The sequence below is a fragment of the Staurois parvus genome, unplaced genomic scaffold (assembly GCF_062004578.1).
Source record: "Staurois parvus isolate SC_StPar_1 unplaced genomic scaffold, SC_StPar_1.0 ptg000598l, whole genome shotgun sequence".
Lineage (NCBI taxonomy): Eukaryota > Metazoa > Chordata > Amphibia > Anura > Ranidae > Staurois > Staurois parvus.
In genome coordinates this window covers 3112785-3135420 of record NW_028318394.1, presented here as the reverse complement: position 1 = coordinate 3135420, position 22636 = coordinate 3112785, and the positions used below count along the sequence as shown (strand labels likewise).

General features: G+C 40.5%; 1 protein-coding gene across 1 annotated transcript in view; it reads right to left on the bottom strand.

The window, feature by feature from the left end:
• LOC149449870 (teneurin-2-like) overlaps positions 1 to 22636 on the bottom strand; it is a gene marked incomplete at its 3' end in the record, with an annotated part of 1333566 nt that overhangs the window by 244540 nt on the left and 1066390 nt on the right. Inside the window, exon 4 of the mRNA XM_089692653.1 lies at positions 3555 to 3830. Coding sequence (XP_089548779.1) covers positions 3555 to 3830 — 276 coding nt within the window. The remainder of the gene's footprint in view (positions 1 to 3554; positions 3831 to 22636) is intronic.

The following is a 22636-nucleotide window of genomic DNA, read 5'->3' as shown; positions in this document are numbered from 1 at the left end:
ATAATGCTTATAAACACAGCAAATCGCATTTATAAGTGTTTGCGTTTGAATTTTTTTTTGTCTGTGCTTCTACTGTGTGTATTTCTCTGAAACAGTCTGGGTTTGACAGATAGAAACTTCACACTAAACAGGCTGAAATGTTGTAATACTGACACTCAGTGGCTGAATGTCTCCTTGCTATGGGAACTCTGCCAAACTGAACTCTCTATCTGCCAAACCCAGCTCTGATGAAGAAGGGAGCATCCCTCGAAACGCGTTAGTTTTATCTCCCTTTTGGATTGACCTGTAACCCTGCGTGGATTATGGTTAACTAATGCCTGTTTTACTGCTACTCTTGTGAGTATATTTCCTAAATAAAATAAATATCGAGGTAATGCGCAAGGATTGTGCGCTCCCTCTTTTATCCCCTTCTACAGTTTTATCGAGTTTCCCCAGCTTCATGATAGAGCTGCACAACCTTTGATCACCAGAGGATGAACACACTGTTTGTTATTAAGGTTTGTTTGATCTTTGAGCGCAGGAGATAATGGATGTTTGGTGACTTTCCACTGGGGACCTGGCCACGTGGTCAGATAGCCATGTATTGGCGATTATTTTCCTGGCGTGCCTTGGATTCCAGTGTGTGTTGAACTATTCTACTATTATCCAGCCAATACCAGTAATGTGGCTATACTGTTCAGGTCTATGTGTTATCTATAATATGTGGATCTAATGGACTTGTACTGTACCTATACATCTAAGTTCACATGTTTAACCAGATGATATTATGATTAGGATAACCAATAGTGGTTTTGGACTTGCCATTTATGGCCTCATTGTTACTCCACTTCTTAGGGATTTATTTCCTACCATCAGTACCATATTCACTCATTGTGGATGGGCCCAGGGGCTTGTATGCATGTATATCTTGTGGTGCTGTATTTACACTTTATTGATAGCTTCATTTCTCCCACATTGGGACAGCTTCCCATAACAGGGAACACATACATACAGTATAATTAACGTCCAGACATCTGTATTGTGACATTGTTTAATTTTGTTGTGGCTACTGAGCACAGCGCAGTTATTCTATTTTGCTGCACTGCAAAAGTTTTTTGCTATGAATAAATATTTTTAAATCGTACAGTCTGATACAAGCCTTGTTTGCTGTCGAATTAACCACTTGTCTCACTGGGTAGGCTTTACCCACTCATGCGACTATTTTGTTTTAGTGGATCAATCCAATACTCCTTTACTTACAAAGTTAAGCAGATGGACACAATTGACTATCAGTGGAGAGGACGTTCTTCTCTCCACTCCTGACCACCTGGCCACTATGTCTCTCAGTTGTAGGTAAGTAGAGAGAGGAAATCACAAGCTCTTTGGCCTTCAACAACATTGCAGAACGGTAATATAAAAGATGTTAACACCATTTTTTGAAACAAAGAAATGGACCCACCGGTTTTAGAGTTGTGTTATGTAATAAAGCTTTCTGCTGCGCTGACATAAGAAATATTCTGCTTATTCACCACTGAGATATGTGGGTGAACGTACTATTGAGATACATGAGCACCTCAATTTTTTTTTCTATAAGGTTAACAATGCTAAATAACCATCTTTACTTCTGATTGATGCATACCAATATGGTATACCTAGAGTGGTTTGTGCCTTTGCAGCCAAAGTAATTTTGCTTTGAATATCTTTTCTAAATGGGAAACTGTGGGGATAGAAATGTGGGATGTGCCACTACTCACTTGTTTTTAATGATGCAGATTTCTGATTATGGCTTCCTGATTCCTTCCTGTACATAGCTTCACTAGCTAGTGATTCAATGACCTGGACCAAGCATACAGAATTTCAGGCTTTTCCTATTCTAGTGAGGACATTCATGGAATCTACAAGTTTAAATAGAACTAAGCAATGGCAACTACCATAGCTTTTCTCACAGATTCACTTTAAATGCTACAAGTACGTCGGTATAGTAAACGTGTTATATCTTTTTTATACTTAGACAATTATTTTATAACAAATAATTGATCACCAAATGGGAGTTAATGTGATTGCCAGCTAATCACATCAAAGAGATCTGTGTAAGAATGGTGAGATACTACAGATACTGCAGTATTAAACCCAAAACCAAAAATGTAATATATTGCAGTTTAACAATCATTAGATGTTGTGGCTGCATTTATTTTCTTTTTTAGGTTTTTTTCTCTCTGTTTTCACCTGATGATCTGGACAGTAACATACCTCCTTTATTGGAGTGCACCCACTCTGGATGAAAAAGAAACAGAGACACTTTTTAACAGCAGCATTGTTACTCTGGGGGAGGGAAGTGTTAGATATACTAGCAGATTTAGATACGCTAACAAATTGAAGCCAGACTCCAGCTCACACTGCAGTTGCACAAGCAATTACAGTTTTTATTTCCTTTTGGGGAAAAGGTTTTAGGCTGTATACACACTTGGCGAAATTGAACCACAGGCAGAATCGCCACACTTCTGCTCACTATTCAAAATTGCACAATTGTTGTAAAAAGCACCACGCTTGTTTGGGTGCTGTTCATTTTTAATGACACCTCAAACACTATGTGATTGTATTCATGATTGTCGCACAATCACTCAGCAATCATGGCAAAATGCATTGCACAAAGCTTGTTGCCTAAAAAGAAGCAGGATCTTCTTTTGGGTGACAGCCTTGGTTGATGCATTTTGCCACTATTGCAATTCTGTTGCTCAATAATCATGACAAAATCATATCGCGTTTAGGGTGCCATTGAGAATGAATTGAACCCAAGCATGTGCAGTGTTTTTTGCCACAAATGTAGCACGATTTGTAATCATGGGCAAAATAACGGCATTTCTGCCTGCAATTCAAAATCAGATCACCAGGTAAGAATAAAAGAAAGAAAGAGCTTAAAAAAGAAAATGAATGCAGCCACCACATCTAAGAATTGGTAAACTGCAATATAATATATATTTGCTTTTGGGTTGAATACTGCTTTAAATTAATATTGGTCTGTATGAAAAGAGTAAACATGGAAATATCATTGCTGTGCATTGTAACCTAGGTAACAAAATGAAGTAATTCTTCTTATCAGTTGCTACAGGCATTAGGAAACTTTACTTTTAGCAGCAAAAATGGTCAGGAGCAGATGTGCTGCTTCCTGTTAATCTAGATATTATGGTGCTTTAAAGAATACCTCACCAAAGGGAAAATCTACTGCAAGTAGACTTTAAAAGGTTAAAGCCCATCCCCTGATAAAGTGTACACTCCAGTGACAAATATTCTTAAACTTGTATTTTATAGCAATTAGCTTTGGCTCATCTGTGTTCTCCATTTGCTCAATAAGATCTCTAAATGCTTTTTCACAGGTACATTAACTTTATACATATAAAACCTACATGTTTAATAAATAAAATCTTATACTCTAGTGTTTTATTGGAAAGTTAATCAGGGTTGTAATAGCATGTTGTCTAAGATGCTATAAGTTAGAGGATAATTAATTTTCCCAAAGACCATTATTCTTTTTTATCTTAATTTGAGATAAATCTGCATTTGGAAAGCAGTCTTACCATTCTCTTCATCTGATTTATTTTCATTGTCAGAGTCAGTCAATGTCAGCGCTGAGTTTTCACGACTTGACAGTCCAGAGCTTCTGCGGGATTTAATACTTCTTCCCCACAATCGTATTGCATGATCAGGAGACATTGCCACATCTGTATCAGAGTCAATATCAGAGCCTGCACTTAGCGCATATCCTGGGTGAAGAATTCCAATGTCTGAGCAGAATCCACCTTGATGTGGGGGTGGCTCACATATCCCTAGTTCTGCCAGAGTGAAGTTAGCTCCTGGAACAGAAGAAAGGACAATCAGCTTTACTATGGATCGATCTAAAGGACATACTGTCAGGAGAGAATTATGGAAGCTGCTACTGATTACTTGTTTTCTTAGGTTCAAGCTCCAGGGCTGTCATCCTCATCCTTCTTTCACTACTTGCTGAGTCATTGGACCCAGAACTGGTCCAGACACCTGCTGTAAACATGCTTGTTCCAGGTCAATAACTCATCAGGTTAAGCCAGGACCAGGACCACAGACTCAGAACATGCATCTCTCCAAAAAGTCAAGAAAAGCAACTTTTTAATTCTGTTTTGACAGGCAGTTCTTAACAAATGCCACCGCATAAAGAATATCATCTTTATAAGAATTTACTTTATGGTTGATTCATAGCCAGGGCAGAAAAATCATTGGCTTTGTAAAAAGTATTTATTACCAATTTTGCTTGCACAGGATCCTTATTTTTCCACCCTGCTCAGCACATAATTTTAACATTTATTGTAGTGCATGGCACAATAAGTTCAAGTCACCAAGCTACCAATCCAGGATAAAAATCTTCCCTTTAAAAAATAAAAAGTAGCAATTATTTTCAGTTGAGTTCAATGAGATCTGAAAATTAAAGTCACTTGACTGAAATGAAACATTTCTATTCTGAGTTAATGCTTTGTGAATTTAGCCTAATGCAATATTATGTTGTTAATTTATTGTTACAGACTGATCCCCATGGAATTAAATTAACCTTCTAAGTAAGGCATACTGTGTATTAAAAAAAGGGAATACAGAGTAAGACCTTAATGTTTACCTGTCTCACTTTACAGTATAATATAATCAAGCAACAAAAATTAATGATAGCACTTCGACAATGTACCGATGATAGGTTTATTAATCCTTTTAAATACCAATACAATGAATATAGAAAAAAAGAAAAATTAACCGCTTCCCACCAGGCCACTGTACATAAACAGCCAGGTGGAAGCTTTCCCATTCTGAGTGAAAGTTCCTGAACATCCTATCAGAACGTGCACCTTGAGCAACCTCGGGGCCATGCAGTGGCATGATTCTGTGATGACTGTGTCTTTCGGATATGGGTGCTGTGATTGGCCCGCCTGATCATGCGATGGCTGTGTCCAATCACAGCCATCCCTCAGTGTAAACAGAGACACATGTCTCTGTGTCTGAGCTCTCACTGAGCTCCGTGGGAAGGTCTGTGTCGGGGGGGCAATGAGGATGCTGCAGCCTGTGGCAGCTCTCTGCATAGCTGGTGATTTTAGTGTTTAGATATGCAGAGAACACACAGATTGAAGCCATCCCCACACAGTACACCAGGCAAGATCTGTCCCTGTCCAAGTGTCACATGAACATATGTACCAGCATACAAAACACCTGTCACAGTGTACTAGTGTCCAATCAACATCTGTTGCAGTGTACCAGTGCACAAAACATCTGCAATGGTTTTCCTTTACAACATCAACATCTGTCAGTGTCTGCCAGTGGGCTATCAACATCTGTCACAGTGTACAAGTGCACAAAAACATCTGTCAGTATACCAATGTCCCACCAATAAATAAATAACAAAATATAAAGTGCCTTCATCTCCCGTGCTCGTATGCAAAGGTGAACACACAAGTTGGCCCCGTATGCATACATAAATGGCGACTGCACCACACATGTGAGGCACAGCATTGAATGTCAGAGTGAAAGCAATGTTTCTAACACCAGACCTCCTTTGTAACTCTAAACTTGTAAGCTTATAAAGCATCGCCTATGGAGATTTTTTAAATACTGAGGTTTGGCATCATTTCCCAAGCGTGCAAAATTTGACATGTTTGGTATCTATTTACTCGGCCCAACACCATATTTTATATTTTACAAACAAATTGGTACTATATTGTGTTTGCATGCATTAAAATATCTTAAAATGTATTTTTGTGTTAGTGTGCAAAATTTCATTTGAAAAACCGCTGCACAAATACCATGTGACATAAAAATTAGCAAAACCCATCATTTTATTTTATCTTTTCTCTCTCTCTCTCTCTCTCTATATATATATATATATATATATAATGTTTTGGGGTGTTAAGTTCTAGCAAAATACAGATCTTTACTGATTTACAAAACGTGTCAGAAGGTGGCCTGGTCTTAAAGTGGATAACGCCTGAAGGTTCTCCTTGGATATTGGGCCTCTCTTTGTGGCTAAACTGTGAAAAAGTCTCACACATATGGCAGCATAACGTGTTTTGGGGTGTAGTTGCAAGTATGTTTATGCCATGTGTGAGAAATAATTTTAATATTTTAATTTCTTTATTTTCCAAAGAATTGTGGGGAAAAAAATTACACCTTCAAAAAACTTACCATGCCTCTTACTAAATAACTCAGACTGTCTACTTTCAAAAAGGGGTCATTTAGCAGGTATTTGGCTTGTTAGTGTCTCAAGAAATGAGTGAGTACATCAGTTGGGATCAGATGTGATCAATTTCCAATGATTGGTACCATAACTTGTAGGCTCACACAGGCCAAATAATATACACTAATTTTAATAAGAAATGTAGCAGTATACGTTTTGAATAAAATTGATGAAGAAAATGTAATTATTTGCAAAATTTTATAACAGAAACTAAGAAAAACATGCTTTTAAAAAAAAAAGTGGCGTCATTTTTCATTTATAGTGCAAAAAAAAAAAAAAAAAAACCATTAAAAGAAAGCTCTATTTGTCTAAAAAAAATTATAATTTCATATGGGTACAGTGTTGCATGATTGAGTAATTTTCAAAGTGCAACAGCACTGAAAGCTGAAAATTGGCTTTGGCAGGAAGGGAGTCAAAGTGCCTGATATTGAGGTGGTTAAAAACGGCAATATTGTCAAAAATGATTGCAGAAATCTACCCTTTGTCTTTGCTTAGCTACCAAGATTCCCCAAGCCACAAGTATACTCAGCTAATGTCTATTGAATCCATATTAAGTTATATGCATAACCTTTAACCACTTGGTAACTGAGTTATAGGCGAATGATGGCTATATCATGGTTATCCAGTTCTGGGAGGGCGTCATATGACCTCCTCCCAGAACGCACCCTCCCGCGTGCCCCCAGCGGCACGCACCCAGCGATCTCCATGGTCACTGTGTCCTACGGACACAGCTAATTATGTGATGAGGTAAAAGGCCAATCACAGTGGCCTTTTACCACGTGATCAGCTGTGTCCAATGACACAGCAGATCACGGAGTAAATACAGTTGCCGATTATCGCCAGCAATTTCCTCACACTGCCACAGTGTAAGGAAAGTATTGTCGATTACTGGCAGCTGTCACAGAGCAGATCGACACTGATCATCAGGACACTGTGCCGGCCAGCAGTGCCTCCCACTAGTGCCTAGCAGTGCCACCCATCAGTGCTCCCCAGCAGTGCTGCCCAGCAGCTGCACCCATCAGTTCCACCCCTCAGTGGCCAGCAGTGCCACCAGTCAGTGCCCATTAGTCAGTGCTGTCAGTCAGTGACACCCTTCAATGTCATTCATCAGTGCCACCTATCAGTGACCACCATTGCTGCACAACAGTGCAGCATCATCAGTGCTTCCTCATCAATGCCCACCAGTGCTGCCTCATCAGTGCAGCCTATCAGTGCCCATCAGTGCTGTCTATCCATGCCATCTCACAAGTGCACATCAGTGCTGCCTATCAGTGCAGCCTCATCAATGCACATCAGTGAAGGAGAAAAATTACCTGTTTGCAAAATTGTATAATAGAAACAAAGAAAAACTTTTTTTTCAAATGTTTTGCTCTTTTTTTGTTTATATTGAAAGAAAGAAAAAAACTCAGTGGCGATTAAATACCATCAAAATAAAGCTCTTTGTGTGTGAAAACAATTATTAAAATTTCATAAGGGTACAATGCTGCATGTCCATGCAATTGTCATTCAAAGTGCAACAGCGCTAAAAGCTGAAAAGTGGCCTGGGCACGATGGGGGTATAAATGCCCACTAGGCAAGTGGTTAAAGTGACACTAAACTATGGTTTAAAAAAAATCTATTCAAGTATGTATTTTTAACTCGAAAATATGTCTTATATTTCTTCTTCCAAACCTCTAGTTTGCTTTGTTTTGCCAATGTGATCTGACTTCCTGTTAGAGAGTAGCTATATTCCTTCTCCATAGCCACCCTCTCTTGCAGCCATATGCAGCTACTACAGCCATCAACTTGTGCTTGGCTTGTTCAGCCGACTCCTGGCTTCAACGGGAAAGTGATGTGGTCCTTACCTTTCATACCTGGATCTAGGGACCTCAACTTCCAGCTTCAAGATGGAGAGTGGTGTGAGAGCAAGACATATCCATTCCTCAATCTCACCTGTAAACAACCAGCAGCAGTGATTTCATCACTGTTGGTTTCATATCCACATATTTTCCAGGGGACACATCAAACTAAGCCAATTGATGCTTGGCTGGATGCTGGTCTTTTAGACCCCTAATTTCTGCATAAAGAGTACATGTCACCTGCCCAATGCTATCACATGGGGGTTTATTAACTCTTTGTGATAGCAATGAAGTAAAAAACAACAAAAGAAAAAAGTTTTTCTTTAAATAAAATTATAATAAAATACATTTTAAAAAATTGTCCTAACCCCTTTGCCCCACATATGCCAAAGTGCAAATGCACGCTCTGGGTGCACATGTGTATGTAAACCACAGTTGCACCACACGTGTGATATATTGCTGCAAAGTCAGAGCTATAACAATAATTCTAGCACAAGAACTCCTGGTTAACTCTAAACTGATAAGCCGTAAAACGTTTTAAAGAATCACCTATGGAGATTTTTGCGTTATCATGGATGCATGCAATTTTAAGACTTGGCATATTTGGTATCTGTTTACTTACCTTTTATATTTTACCAAAACATTTGGTGTTATATTGTGTGTGTTTGCACTAAAATTCATTTTTATATATTTTTCCAGAAATTTTGTGTTTAGTAAACAGTTGTACAGTTTTAATGAGAGATAGATAGAAATTTGAAACTGTCATCTTTTTATTTTACAGGGAAGGACCTCTGCTTTTTGAAAATATATAATTTTATAGGGCTTTTAGTAATTTTATTGCCAAAAATAAAGATGTAAATTTGCTCCAGAGCTGAACTGGTTAAAACAACAATGTGCATTGTAATCAATGTAAAAAACATTGCTATCCAACACTGAGTGGTAAGAAAATATCAAGAACTTAGCTGGAGAATTTATAATCAGAATGTTTTGCAATTTTGATAAGGTTAACATAAATGATCTTATACCAACAAAAACACAATAATTTTGAAGGTACTTAATCCTACCACCCTGATATTTGATGCAATACCAAAAATCCATAAAAATTGTTTGATCCACCAGGTAGGCCTATAATATCTAGCAGCGGTTCCTTCACTGAAAAAAAATCAGTACCTACATTGACAAGATTCTACAGGCCTAAAGGATAACAGTACCTAGGGAAACTCTGCTATTTGGTTTGGACATTGAAGTCCTCTACTATTAAATACCACATGAAAAGGGTCTAATGATTGTCAAAAAGTTTTGAACCAGACAGGACTTGATCAGTTATAAGATAGTAAATTTGTTTTGAAACTATTGAGGGTCCTTAAAACACCCTTTACCCCTTTTTTATATATGTGATCATATACCCTCTGTTCTCAGCTGCATAAAGAGCTCAGAGAGAGCTGGAGTAGGAGAAGCAGAAGTAAACTGATCTTCCCAGTGAATGGTTGTGCAGAGGGTCAGGGGAAGGGGAAAGGGTTATAGAACATATGCCTGATCATTGGGGGACAGCAGGCTAAGTTCTCAGCACAGCTAAAGAACTGACCACGCTGTACTCTCCTACTTGGATAGTCAGTTTTTAATAGGAAATCAGGGGGACTGGCAAGAGCACCAGGAATTTTACACAAAGGAAGCAATACAGAGAGAGAGAACAGGATACTTTTCCATATAAGTACATGGTACAACAGGCACATATCAAGAATATGAAATGTTGAGTTTAAATATTCTTTAAACTGATGCTGCTTCACACCCATTAGGGTAAGTTTACTGAAGTCCTGAGGTGAAAGATGTCAGAGATTGTGGCATACTTGTCAGTGTGATCAAGTTATATAATAAAATAATATAACTTGTTGATAACCAGGCTGGGCTGCAGAGTGAGACCAGAAAATGTCATTCGGTGAGAGCAGTCATCTGGATCACAAATGCCAAATGGGTTGGTGTGTCAATTTTTTTTTCTGCTGGTCAGCAGGCATCATAAATTGTTGATGACAAAGATCTGAATCGTTGGACAACATGATCAATGATGGATTTGCATTGTAGGCCTTTTTTTTTTTAATAAAGGATTTCTCAAAGTGTGTGTGGTGCCTTTATTTGCTGTTTACTTTTTTGTGAATGACAGTTTTATATCCACCAGGCCAGGGATGAAGGAAAAAGGCTCTTGTCCTCATCAACATGATTTTTTATTAGGGACTTTCTACCTTGCAAGGTACCCTCTCCATGTTGAGGACATGTGACTCGGTATGGGAGGGAGGGGGGGGATCACACAATTATTCCCCCTCTTTCTTGACCACACAGGCTGAAAGCATTTTGTGAGCTTTATTTGTATTTTTATTTTAACCACTTCAAAACCAGGCACTTTTACCCCCTTCCTGCCCGGGAAAATTTTCAGGTTTCAGTGCTGTCACACTTTGAACGACCACTGCGCAGTCATGCAACACTGTACCCAAACTAAATTTTAATCATTTTGTTCACACAACTATAGATTTCTTTTGGTGGTATTTAATCATCACTTGGGTTTTTATTTTTTGCTAAATTAACAAAAAAGCCTGAAAATTTAAAGAAACCCCACATTTATGCGTTGTTTCTGTTATAAAAGTTTGCAAATAAATAATTGTTCTTCATAAATTTAGGCCAAGATGTATTCGCTACATTTCTTTGGTGCAAATAACCCAAATCACTATTTATTATTTAGTCTGTAGAAAGGTTATAGAGTTTACAAACTATGTGATATATCTGAAAATTGATCAATCCTGAAGTATTGACAGCCAATCTAATTTCTTGAGGCCCAAAAATGTCATAACAGTGCAGATATCCCCCAAATTACCCCTTTTTGCAAAATAGACAGTCCAACGTATTTCATAAGAGGCATGGCAGTTTTTTGAAGTTGTAATTTTTTGGAATATTAAGAAACGTAAAAAATTATTTTCACAACTTTTTTTTACATACTGTCACCAGTGCAGTAGAGCGTCATCATATAACGGGTGTGGTGGTGATCAGGGACACTGACTGGCGACAGTATGAAAAAAAAAAAGATAATTGTTTTCAATATTTTTTCCAATTTTTTTATTATTTAATTTTTTCATTGTAAACTATGACTAAAGTAGCATAATGTTACTATAGTAACATTGTACTACTTTGGTGAAGTGATCAGTATTTTATTTTTTTTTTTTACACAATTTGATTGCTTATAGCAAAGAAGTTATTTGCTATAAGCAAGCATTTAACTGAATTAAATTGATTCATTCAGATTTTTTGGTTGTGATTAGCTGTGATTGGCCATGGCTAATCACATGACACAGATGGGCTGTGATTGGCTCAGCCTGTGCATGTGATCACTGTGACCATTCACAGCTAGACACACTTGTATACAATGGATGGCATGAAAGGAAGCCATCCATTGTTTACAACTGTCATGTGCCCTGCTGTGATTGGTCACAGCAGGTCACATGGTACTGGCAACGGCCATGTCCGAGATACACAGGCAGTGACAGATCTCGCCACAGCGTGGCCCTGTGGGCACGCGCAAGGCGCGATCCGGGAGGGATGTCATATGACACCCTCTTGGATCGACAAGAGTACCGCCCGGCCGTCATTTTACTATAGGCCAGGCAAGAAGTGGTTTTAAAGGATGTCCTACAGCAAAAGTGACATTTGCAAAGAAAATAGTCCTAATGCTAGCATTTGCTAGTAAATGCCATTTCTCTACCAGCTTCCTTTTTTTTTGGGAAAAAAACGGCTTCGGGATCCCTCAAAATATGTTGTACATACTGGACCCCTCCCCATACTGTTTTTATCCAAAAAAATAAACTGTCATAAAAATGTAATTTACCTGAATTTTGTAAGCATTCTTTTTTTTAGAATTAGCATCAGGATAAATTACAATACAATATAATTATGTTGAACAAAAAAAAAAAATCACATATACACTCAGTTGGTAGGTTAGAAAATATACAATAACTGCATCTCTTGTGTTCCTGTCATTAAGAAACATTTATCAACAACTCTTTATGGAAGAGAATCATTTAAGATGTTGTGAATAACCTATTGGACAATATCAATCACTTAGACTCAGGTGAGGTGGTTCACACTCATACCTGATATTAAACTTTTATATAAAAAATTGGCACCAGGAGGGACAGGGGACAACTCCCCATCTAGGGACATTAGAGAAGGATTATGGAAAGAATGCAGGGAAATATGGGAGGTGATGAAGACTAGGGGCTAGAATAAGGGGTCTGAGGACAGGAAAGGCCAGATGGGTGTCACGTAAGTTACTACTGTGTTAAGGGGAGAGGCATGAGCATATAGAGGGCAGTAGAAGACAGATATTGGGATATGTTTAGGTTGTGCAACCAGTAGGGAATGGGTTGGGGATGAAAAATGCCATTGTACTGTATATGTACCAGGGAATGAAGTACTAGGTGGTGTACTACAATGTAGGCCTTAAAAATGGATTTACAGATAGACAAGAAGTAGAGGATTGATTGGAACTGGATAGGAGATGTTTATATTCTTCTGTACAGGTACTGTATCCAATATAACAAGGTCTAGCAGAATTTGGAATTTGTGCCCATGATGGAGCTTGTCAAATCTTTCATAGGTTTCATGGCCTCAATATACCATAACCATTGCTGGATAAATTGAGGGGATGAAGGAATATTTCCACAGTGCTGGAATGCAAGAGCAAATCACATTGATCAAGGGTCTAATTACTGAATTTTTCTATGTTAAGGACTATCAAAAGCCTTTTTGGTGTTAGTAGAAAGAATAAGGCCTCATGCATGTTTTCTTAAACTCTCCTAGACATCTTTCTTCCTGGCAGTGTTTCAGCAAAAAAATTACCTGTCACTTTTATGTTCAAATAATTTTTATTAAACATTTTGCGGTTTTACATAGCATAGATTTGCGGTTCAATCAACATGACAAGTTAACAATCAAGATAAATACCCCACCATCAGGCCGGGGTATGGTTTCCAATATTGCATTCAAAGCAAACATAATAACACTTTAAGAGCCGCAAACATAAGTGTGTTAGGTTATAAGAGGAAATAGGAAAAACAGCGAACTAGAACATATAGTAGGGTATATAGTAGGGAAGGGAGGGATATGGGGAAGGGGGGGCGGGGGGGGAGAGGGGGGGAATTGGAACCAACCTATCGCTTGGGTGTTACAGGATACAGTTACAGTAGTGTAAGTAATCAGCATATTATAGAACATTTCGGGTTTCGTAGCCATCTATCCCATTGAAAAAGAAACTTATGGTAGGTGGAGGTATTTAGAGATGATCTCCTCTCCATGTCACATTGGAAGTTTAGGTCTGATATGAGTGAGGTGAGAGAAGGGGGATTAGTGGAGTTCCACAGTCTAGTGATATTAGTTTTTGCCGCAGCTAGTATGTGAACAATGATCGTGCGGGTCTCTTTAGGGAACTGGTCAATGTCAATATGTAGAATAGCGAGGGCGTGATTAGGAATGATTGGAGCATCATTTAATGTTGAAATGAAATGAAAAACATTGTTCCAATATGATCTAATGGATTTGCATGACCACAGTATATGGAGAGTTGATCCTATGTCTCCGCATTGTCTCCAACAAAGAGGGGAATGTAGAGGGTAGTACATGGAGAGTTTAACTGGAGTCAGGTACCATTGGTGTAGTATTTTTAAAAAAGATTCCCAGTGGGAGTTACATCGAGAGGCTTTATAGGTAATATTAAAGGTTTTCTCCCATGAATGGAGTGGGATTCGTTGAGCTAAGAGTTTCTCCCAATTGCTAAGGGAAGTCGTTTGTGGAGAGAATTGCAAGTTGATACTGAGTGTGTAAAAAGTAGAGATCCCTTTTCGCGGATATTTTGGTTTGTTTAGTAAATTATATGCTATAGTAGGGATGTTAATCAGAGTTTGAGTCGATGTGTTGTGCAAAGCATGTGCAATTCTTAAATACGTAAAATGTTCTGAGTCAGGGAGATGAAAATTACTTTGCAAAGTGGAGAAGGAATCAATGGTATTTCTTGTATACAGCTGTTGTAAGTGTGTAATGCCATGTCGGTGCCATTGTGTTAGAGTCAAGAAAGGTATTATAAGGTGTAGGGTGGTAAGTGGGGTGGGTAGCGATATCTTGTCTATCGAGGGGTAATTAATGAGATCATACCACGCCTGTATAGTAGCTTGAATGCAGGGGTGACGAAATATATTATTGGTTAGCTGCGTACGTGGAGTAAATAGGATATCTCTAGGTGAGTTCAAATGCAGTGGAATCGTTTCCATAGTAGACCAAATCTTTTCTTGGGTTGGGTGCCACCAGAAATAAACCTGGTCTAGGAGGGTTGCAATGTAATACGATTTGAGGTGTGGAAGACCTGCACCACCTCCGGATACTGGGCGTATTAGGAGATTGGTTGTATATCTCGGTCGTTTTGAGTTCCACATGAATTTGGCGAAAATTGTTTGTAACTTAATAAAGAAGTTGTTTGGGATTGGAACAGGAAGTGTGCGGAATATATATAAAATTTTGGGAAGTATACACATTTTCAGGGTCGCTATTCTCCCGAGTTTGGATAGTGTAGACATGCGTAAATTGTTAAGTTCCAGCGGGATAGAATCTAGGAGAAGTTTATGATTAGCCCCATAGAGTTTCTCTAACGAGGAGGTGAGGTTAATTCCTAGGTAGGGTATGCTGTGTTGTTCCCATATAAAGGGAAATTGTTTACTTAATGATTGCTGGATTTTAGTAGGTACATGGAGATTTAAAATCAAGGATTTGGTTTCATTAAGTTTATAGTATGAGACTTGCGAGTATGACTGAAGATGGGTTCGTATTGCGTGAAGAGATTTTTGTGGGTTTGTGATCATTAATATGATATCGTCTGAAAAAAGGCTGATTTTATGTTCTCTGTCTAGATGGGTGATCCCTGTGAAGAAAGGGTCAGCTCTGAGACGCGCCGCTAAAGGTTCAATGAGTAATGTAAATATTATGGGGGACAAGGGGCATCCTTGTCTCGTACCATTAGATATGTTAAAGGGTGTGGACAGTGTGCCGTCGGTCAATACTCTGGCCGATGGGTGGGAATAGAGCGAGAGGATTGCGGAGAGCATCCAACCGTCAATTCCAAATTTTTGTAGTGTTGACTTCATAAATTGCCAGTGTATACGATCGAATGCTTTTTCTGCATCCAGGGAAAGGAATATAGAGGGTTGTTTGGTGGAGTCAAGTTTGTGGAGGAGAGATAATAGTCTTCTGGTGGCATCGGGTGCCTGGCGGCCGGGGGTGAATCCTACTTGGTCCGGGTGGATTAGTAGGGGGAGAAAAGGTAATAGTCTTTGAGCTATTATTTTGGCGTACAATTTGATGTCTGTGTTTAGCAATGAAATCGGTCTATAGTTATGGGTCAATTGGGGGTCTTTGCCTGGCTTTGGGATTGTAGTTATTATGGACATTAGCATTTCTTTCGGAAAGGTGCCCGCTTCAGCTACATGGTTATAGAGTGTGGAGAGATAGGGAGTTAAATGCGGGGCGAATGTTTTATAAAATTCATTAGTGAAGCCATCCATACCTGGGGATTTGTTGAGAGGCAACGAACGAATGGTTTTTTCTATTTCCATTGGGATTATAGGGGAAGATACGGATTCAAGTTGTGAGGATGTAAGGTGAGGAAGATGTATATTGTTTAGGAATTTTTGTATTAGTGTGGGTGTTGGTTGAGATGTATTTAGGTCATCTACAAGATTGTATAGTGTCTTGTAGTAATCAGCAAAGGCCTCCGCTATATTTTGTGGGTTCGTAAAACACTCATGTGTTGTAGGGTGTCGGATAGAGGTAATTTTAGCTTTAAGGCGTTTTTCTGTTTAATCGTTTTAATTAGGAGTGAGTTTGCCTTATTAGCCAGGGAATAAAATCGTGTTTTTGTTTTCTGTAAGTTTATGTCATATTTGTGTAGTAGGAGTATACGGAGTTTGTTTCTATCAGCGGAGAGAGATGTAGATATGGAGGGGGTAGGGTTTTTCTTATTTGTGTCTTCCTTAAGTTTTATGGATGTTAGTAATTGGTCAATTTGTTTAGCTCGGGTCTTATTTATGCGTGAGTTAAGTTGAATGAGTATACCTCTCATATATGCTTTGTAAGTAAGCCATAGTGTGGAAATGGATATATCAGGAGTATCATTACATTCAAAAAATACCTTATGTGCATCTAGTAAGTATTTCTGGTTTTCAGGCTGTTTCAAGATCATAGAGTTCAGTCTCCATATTCGGGGGATTGAAGAATGGTGAGTGTCGTCTAGAGTTATGGTGACTGGAGCATGGTCCAACCAGGTTATATTACCGATATTGGATGACGTTACATGTTGAAGAGTCCGTTTGTCCGTAATGAGAAAGTCTATTCTGGAGTATGATAGGTGAGCTGGGGAAAAATATGTGTAGTCTCTTTCCGATCCGTGTTGGCAACGCCAGATATCATATAGGTCATGAGTGTGTAGAAAGTTGTTGAAACTCAAATTGGGGGTTCGTTTAGTAGAAGATGAGTCCAAAAGTGTATCTCCAATGATATTGAAGTCCCCTCCAATAATAAGCCTACCCTCTGATATAGGAGAGACTGTAGAGTAGAGTTTTTTGTAGAATTTCATCTGTTGGTGGTTAGGGCCGTATACATTGACCAGAGTGTATGGGATATTGTTGATTTTGCCGATTAGAATATGAAAGCGACCTTGGGGGTCCGCCAACTCAGAAATAAACTGAAATCGTATAGAATCCTTAATGGCTGTGATGACACCATTTTTTTTCTTTTGGTTATTAGCCATGTAGATGTGGGAGAAGCCGTGCATATTTAGCTTTGGGAGTTTAGAAGACACTAAGTGTGTTTCCTGTAGGAACAAGACATCAGCATGGAGTTTGCGGGTTTCTTTGTACAGCATAGATCTTTTAAAGGGAGAGTTCAAGCCTCGTACATTCAGAGATGTGATGTTAATCATTTGTAGTGTTGGTGGACTGTTTGGTAAAGTATGTTAGTTGTTTTTAAAATATTGATATAGTGACTACTGAAAAAAGGTTGCAGAGGATATGTTCCATCATGTGTTTGGTTATGAGGAGGAACAGACGAGCTGGTGGTTCCGGGGATTGGATAGGTAGGAAGGGGTAAAAAAATCTTGCAAATAACGCAAGGAACATGAGTAGCAATAATCGCTACTGTCAAACAAGGGGGTGCAGGTTGGCGTTGACCATAGCAGAGGTCATGCCAGACTTTCAAACGAGACATTAGTGAACTTATTAAGGCCGTAAGTCAGTGTTTCAGATAATAGTGTTCATTCGGCTGAGGGGTCACAATAGGACCTGATAAGGGTACCCAGAGATTTGGTTATTCTGCTTCCATTTGTTGGTGGTTGTAGTGGGCAGAGCGTGGCAGATCCACTGGTATTATTTTCCAAGATTGCAGTAAGTCAATGCCGGATTCCAGTGATTTAATGGTGAAAATTCTACCGTGGTGTTTAACCACTAGTTTAGTAGGGAATCCCCACTGATAGCTGATGCCGTGCTTACGGAGCGCCTTGGTAACAGACACTCATTTTTTTTACGGTTGAGTAGTGTATCCTTTGACAGATCAGCATACAATTTGATGTTCGTGTGGGATGGCGGGAGAGGTGGCGGGTTTCTGGCAGCGGCCATCATACGTTCTTTCACATGATAGAAATGAATGCGGGCTAGAACATCTCACGGAATAGAAGCTGAGAGGAAAGATGGTTTGGGTATCCGGTGTGCCCGATCTATGGCCATCTCTTGCTCCGAGATGGATGGGAGCAGGTGCTTCATAAATTGTTGAATGTACGGGAGCAGAGCATCACTGGTAATGGTTTCTGGTATGCCTCTGAATTTGACATTATTCCGTCTCGAGCGATCTTCAAGATCTGCTATTTTTAACTTAATTTGCTCAAGATCTTTCGAGTGATCTGTGTGTGCGTCAATCATATCATTATGAGCTGATATCATATCTTCCATTCTTGTTTCAATATGGCGTATTCTCGAGTCTTGTCGTTGCATTGTATGTGAAATTTGGGTTAAGGAAGCCGTGATATCATTATGTAGTGTCTGACGCAGGGAAAGTAGCATATTTTTCATACTAATCTCCGTGATCGGTTGATCAGATACAGGGAATGATTCTATCAGTGAGGGTGTAATATTTTCCTGTAATGTAGGTAATACATTTGGTAGAATTTCAATGGTAGGATCCATATCCAGCCTTGGCTTTGATTTCACAGGGCTGCAGGCAGTAGGGGATAGTGGAGGTGATAGAGGTGGAGATGACTCACCCGGGTCCCCGGGGTATAGAGGAGCTCTCAGGCGTGGATCTGTGTGCAGGGCTGCATTATCTCCCCTCGTGCTGCTGCGCCTGTCTGACGAGCCGGCACCATCTTGGATTTCAGAGGAGACGGCCGGGAAGAAACTCGTCAGTTTCCCTGGTGATCCAGGGGTTCTGCGGCGGCGAGGCATGGCTGTGAAGGGTTGCACACCCTTCATGAGTGATCCGGTGATGCTCGGGATCCCCAGATTTGGTGAGTGCCGCTATTTCACTGACGGCGGGACGGAGCGGGTCTCAGACCGTGACCATCCGCTTTGCCGGCCGCGCATGCGCCCTCTACCTGTCACTTTTAAAAGAGTGTAATGCATTTGGGCAAGTTGAGGCACATTTAGCTGCATCAAGAGTTTGGGCGTTAACTCACTTCATTGGCCAGAATAAATAATGTTCTCTGGCCACACTAAACAAGCTTCATTGGCCAGAATAAATAATGTTCTCTGGCCACACTAAACAAGCTAAGTGTTAACGTGCATTTAAACATGTTTACATGCTTTTAGAAGCATGAAGCATTTTTTCTACCCAAACTCTGCTGCTCTGGGATGCACTAGCAATATTTTTTATTTCCTGCCTCTCTTGCCACTAAATGTCTGTAAAAATGTATGAATGAGCACATAGGCTAACATGCAGGGGAGTTTAGAGGTAGGGGAAAAAGCCAGATGCCCCTAGAAGCAGCAGTAAAAATGTCCACTGTGCATGAGCCCTAAAGGCTTCATCTGGGTTTGACAGGATCAGACGAGAGCAGGATATATTCAATTTTTCTCTTGAGTGATCCCATTTTGTTCCACAAAGTTTATTGAGAAAAAGTCAGAACATACAAATGGTATAAATTGTACAACGTAATACAATGTGCCAAAGAAAAACGCGGTAAAACACAAATCGCACATGCCAGACAAAAAGAAATATGCAGGCGAACAAAATAATAAAGCCCTCTTGTGTCACCTGTAACAATAATGAAGTTGAACTTGGAAAAAAAAAAAAAAAACACGAGAATACAGCCAAAAACAAAGAAGGCAAACACCAATCAAAATCACCACATAGCATACAAAATATCACCAAACGAGCAGGATCATTTATGTGCACCCCCAGATATCTTTTATCATCGAGGAGCAGAGTAGGGGGGAAGGGGATAAAGCTAAAGGTGCTGGGCTTCTGGTGCAAGGAAAAAGTTGCGAAAATATAGAAAGCTCGGTGTTATCCAGGAGGAGCAGCAAAGGTACCACTCAAAGGTAACCAACGCATATGAAAAAAAAACTCCGTGGAATGGGAGAGGCACATGTGCAAGTGTAATCCGGGTGTGAGATTAGGTTGCCTATGGACAGCGGAATAAACATATGTGTAGAGGAAAAAGAAAAAGGGAAAAAATGAAGTGGAGAAGATGTGAATAACAACAAAAACAGTAATGGCAGGTACAGGGCACAATGAGGAAGGAGTCGGAAGGAAAGAAAAAATAAAAAATGGTGAGAAGCTGGAAAGCCAAAGAAGAGAAAAAAAAAAAAAAAAAAAAAAAAAAGAGGGGAAGGGGGGTAAGGGTCAAAGGGGAGGGAGACTAAGGGGGGGGGGGGGGGGCGGTATGGATAGACATGTCATAGAGGTGGAAGCTCCAAGGACAGAGCTGGTGTGCTCATCCCCTAGGGGATAGAGACATAAAGCAGACAATCGAGCACCAGGGAAAAGGAGTGTCTCACTACCTGATCAGTGAAAGGGATATAATAGAAAAGTATTATCGACAGCCTAGCAAGGGTCGAGGAGTCAGTACAATACAGAGTGCAATATAAAGCCACAGGTCTGGCTCAGAGTCAGGTAGAAAGACCCATGAGGGATTGGTATTCGGGGGTCGTTTGGAAGTGAATCCAACACGACCAAGTATGGGAGAATTTAGTCGGGTTATCTTGGGAGGAAGCAATCAACTCCTCCATCTCTGCAACTCTTCCCAGACGAGTGAACCAAGCTTTTATTGAGGGGGGTTGAGTAGATCTCCAAAACACAGGAAGACAGAGTCTAGCAGCATTAATCATATGCATAGCTAACGATCGGAAGTATAGACGTTTGGGGAGCGGTGTATGGTGGAGGAGAAATTGGGCCGGGGAGAAATCGAGAGGTAAAGTGGACACTGACGAGGTTATACGGTGGACTTCCTGCCAGAAGGGCAGGACGATAGGACAGGACCACCAAATATGGAGAAGGGACCCATCAGGTGCTCCACATCTCCAACAATTATTGGGTAGAGAAGGGTTAAAACGATGAGTTCTAGAAGGGGTAATGTACCAACGGGAAGCTAGCTTGTATCCGTTTTCTTGGGTCGATACATTCAGCGAACATTTGTGGGAGTATGTAAAAATTTGGTCCCAATCTGAGGAGGAAAAATCTATATCAAGGTCTCTCCTCCAAGCTCGGCAAGCGGGGAGCGAGTTAGGATTCCCATCACCGGTGAGAAGGAGGTACATGGATGAGATTAGATGCCGCTGGGGTTCAGCCTTAGAACAAATTGATTCAAAGGGGGTGAGAGGACGAGTCCATTTGTGGCGGTGAACAGAGGATGTGAGAAAATGCCTGATTTGAAGGTAGGCCCAAAAGGGGAAGGTACGATCTTTCATGGTGCTCGCCAAAGAGGAGTAGGATTTCAATTGGCCGTTATGAAAAAAGTGTTCCGCTTTCACCTGGTCATACGGCCAATGTTCTGACAGGAAGGCCTTGTGCATACCCGGAGGGAAGTCCGGGTTTAAGCAAAGGGAGGTTAAAGGGTTGGGGGCATCTGAGATGGAGGCCGACTTGCACATCGAGCGGAAGATGCTCAAGGTAGGACCAATCAGTGGATGAGTGAGAAGGGCCTGGGGGGTATGTTTCGTCAAGAGCCACGGGATCGAAGCTATAGGAGAAGGAGAGAAGGAGTTTTCGAGATGCACCCAGTCTTTGGTAGTCGAATGAATATTCCAATCTATAATTCTGCAAAGATGGCAGGCCCAATGATATTGCCTGAGGTCTGGGAGCCCAATTCCACCCCTGGATTTGGGGAGAACCAATTGGCAGAAAGATATGCGCGGACGCTTGTGGTTCCAAAGGAAGAAGGAGCACATTCTCCTACATGAAGCGAAAAAGGCGGGTGGCAAGTGGATAGGTAAGGTTTGAAATAAATAGAGGAGGCGGGGGAGAATGTTCATTTTTAATATAGCAGCTTTGCCGAACCAGGAAAAGCATGGTCGATGCCATTTAGTGAGATCTTCCTGAATGGATTTAAGTGCTGGGATAAAGTTTTTTACATAAAGGTCAGAGAGGTCGCACGTAAGCTGAATGCCCAGGTAAGTGAGAGTCTCACTGTCCCATCTAAACGGGAACTGCGATCGGCAAAATGAGACTACATCAGAAGGGAGGGTGACGTTGAGGGCGTATGATTTTGAATGGTTGATTCTAAGGTTCGACATGTATTGAAAAAGTGAGAAATCTTTAAGCAAATTGGGAAAGGTGGTCCGAGGTTCCGTTAGAAACAGTAAAATGTCATCCGCATAGGCGGCGAGTTTATACTCTTGAGCCGGTGCGGAAACGCCCTTAATATCTGGGTTGGAACGGAGTTTACGCAGCAGTGGCTCTAATGATAGCACAAAGAGGAGAGGAGAAAGGGGGCAGCCCTGGCGCGTGCCATTGCCGAGAGAGAAATGGTTCGATAAATGGCCATTCACCCGAACCTGTGCCGTGGGTCCAGAATACAAGGTCATGATGAAATTAAGCATGTGTTCTCTCAAACCAATCGCCTGAAGGGTTGCCCTCAAATAATCCCAGGACACTCTGTCAAAGGCCTTCTCAGCGTCCAAAGAGAGAAGGAACCCAGGATTCTTTGATGTGCGAAGCCAATGGATAAGGTTGAGGGCCTTGATAGTATTGTCTCTCGCTTCCCTGCCAGGAATGAAACCCACTTGATCGAGGTTAATCAAAGAAGGGAGTAAGGGGAGGAGACGGTTGGCCAGAATTTTAGCATAAAGTTTCACGTCTACATTCAGAAGGGAGATGGGCCTATAATTGGAAACCAAAGTTGCATCCTTATCTCCTTTGGGTATGACAATGATGTGCGCTTCCAGAAGGCGATGACACGACACAGGGAGTGAAGAGAAAGTGTTGAAAGCCGAGAGGAAGGGGTTGGACAAGACGGGTAAAAACTCCTTGTAATATACCGCAGACAGGCCATCAGGGCCCGGGCTTTTAC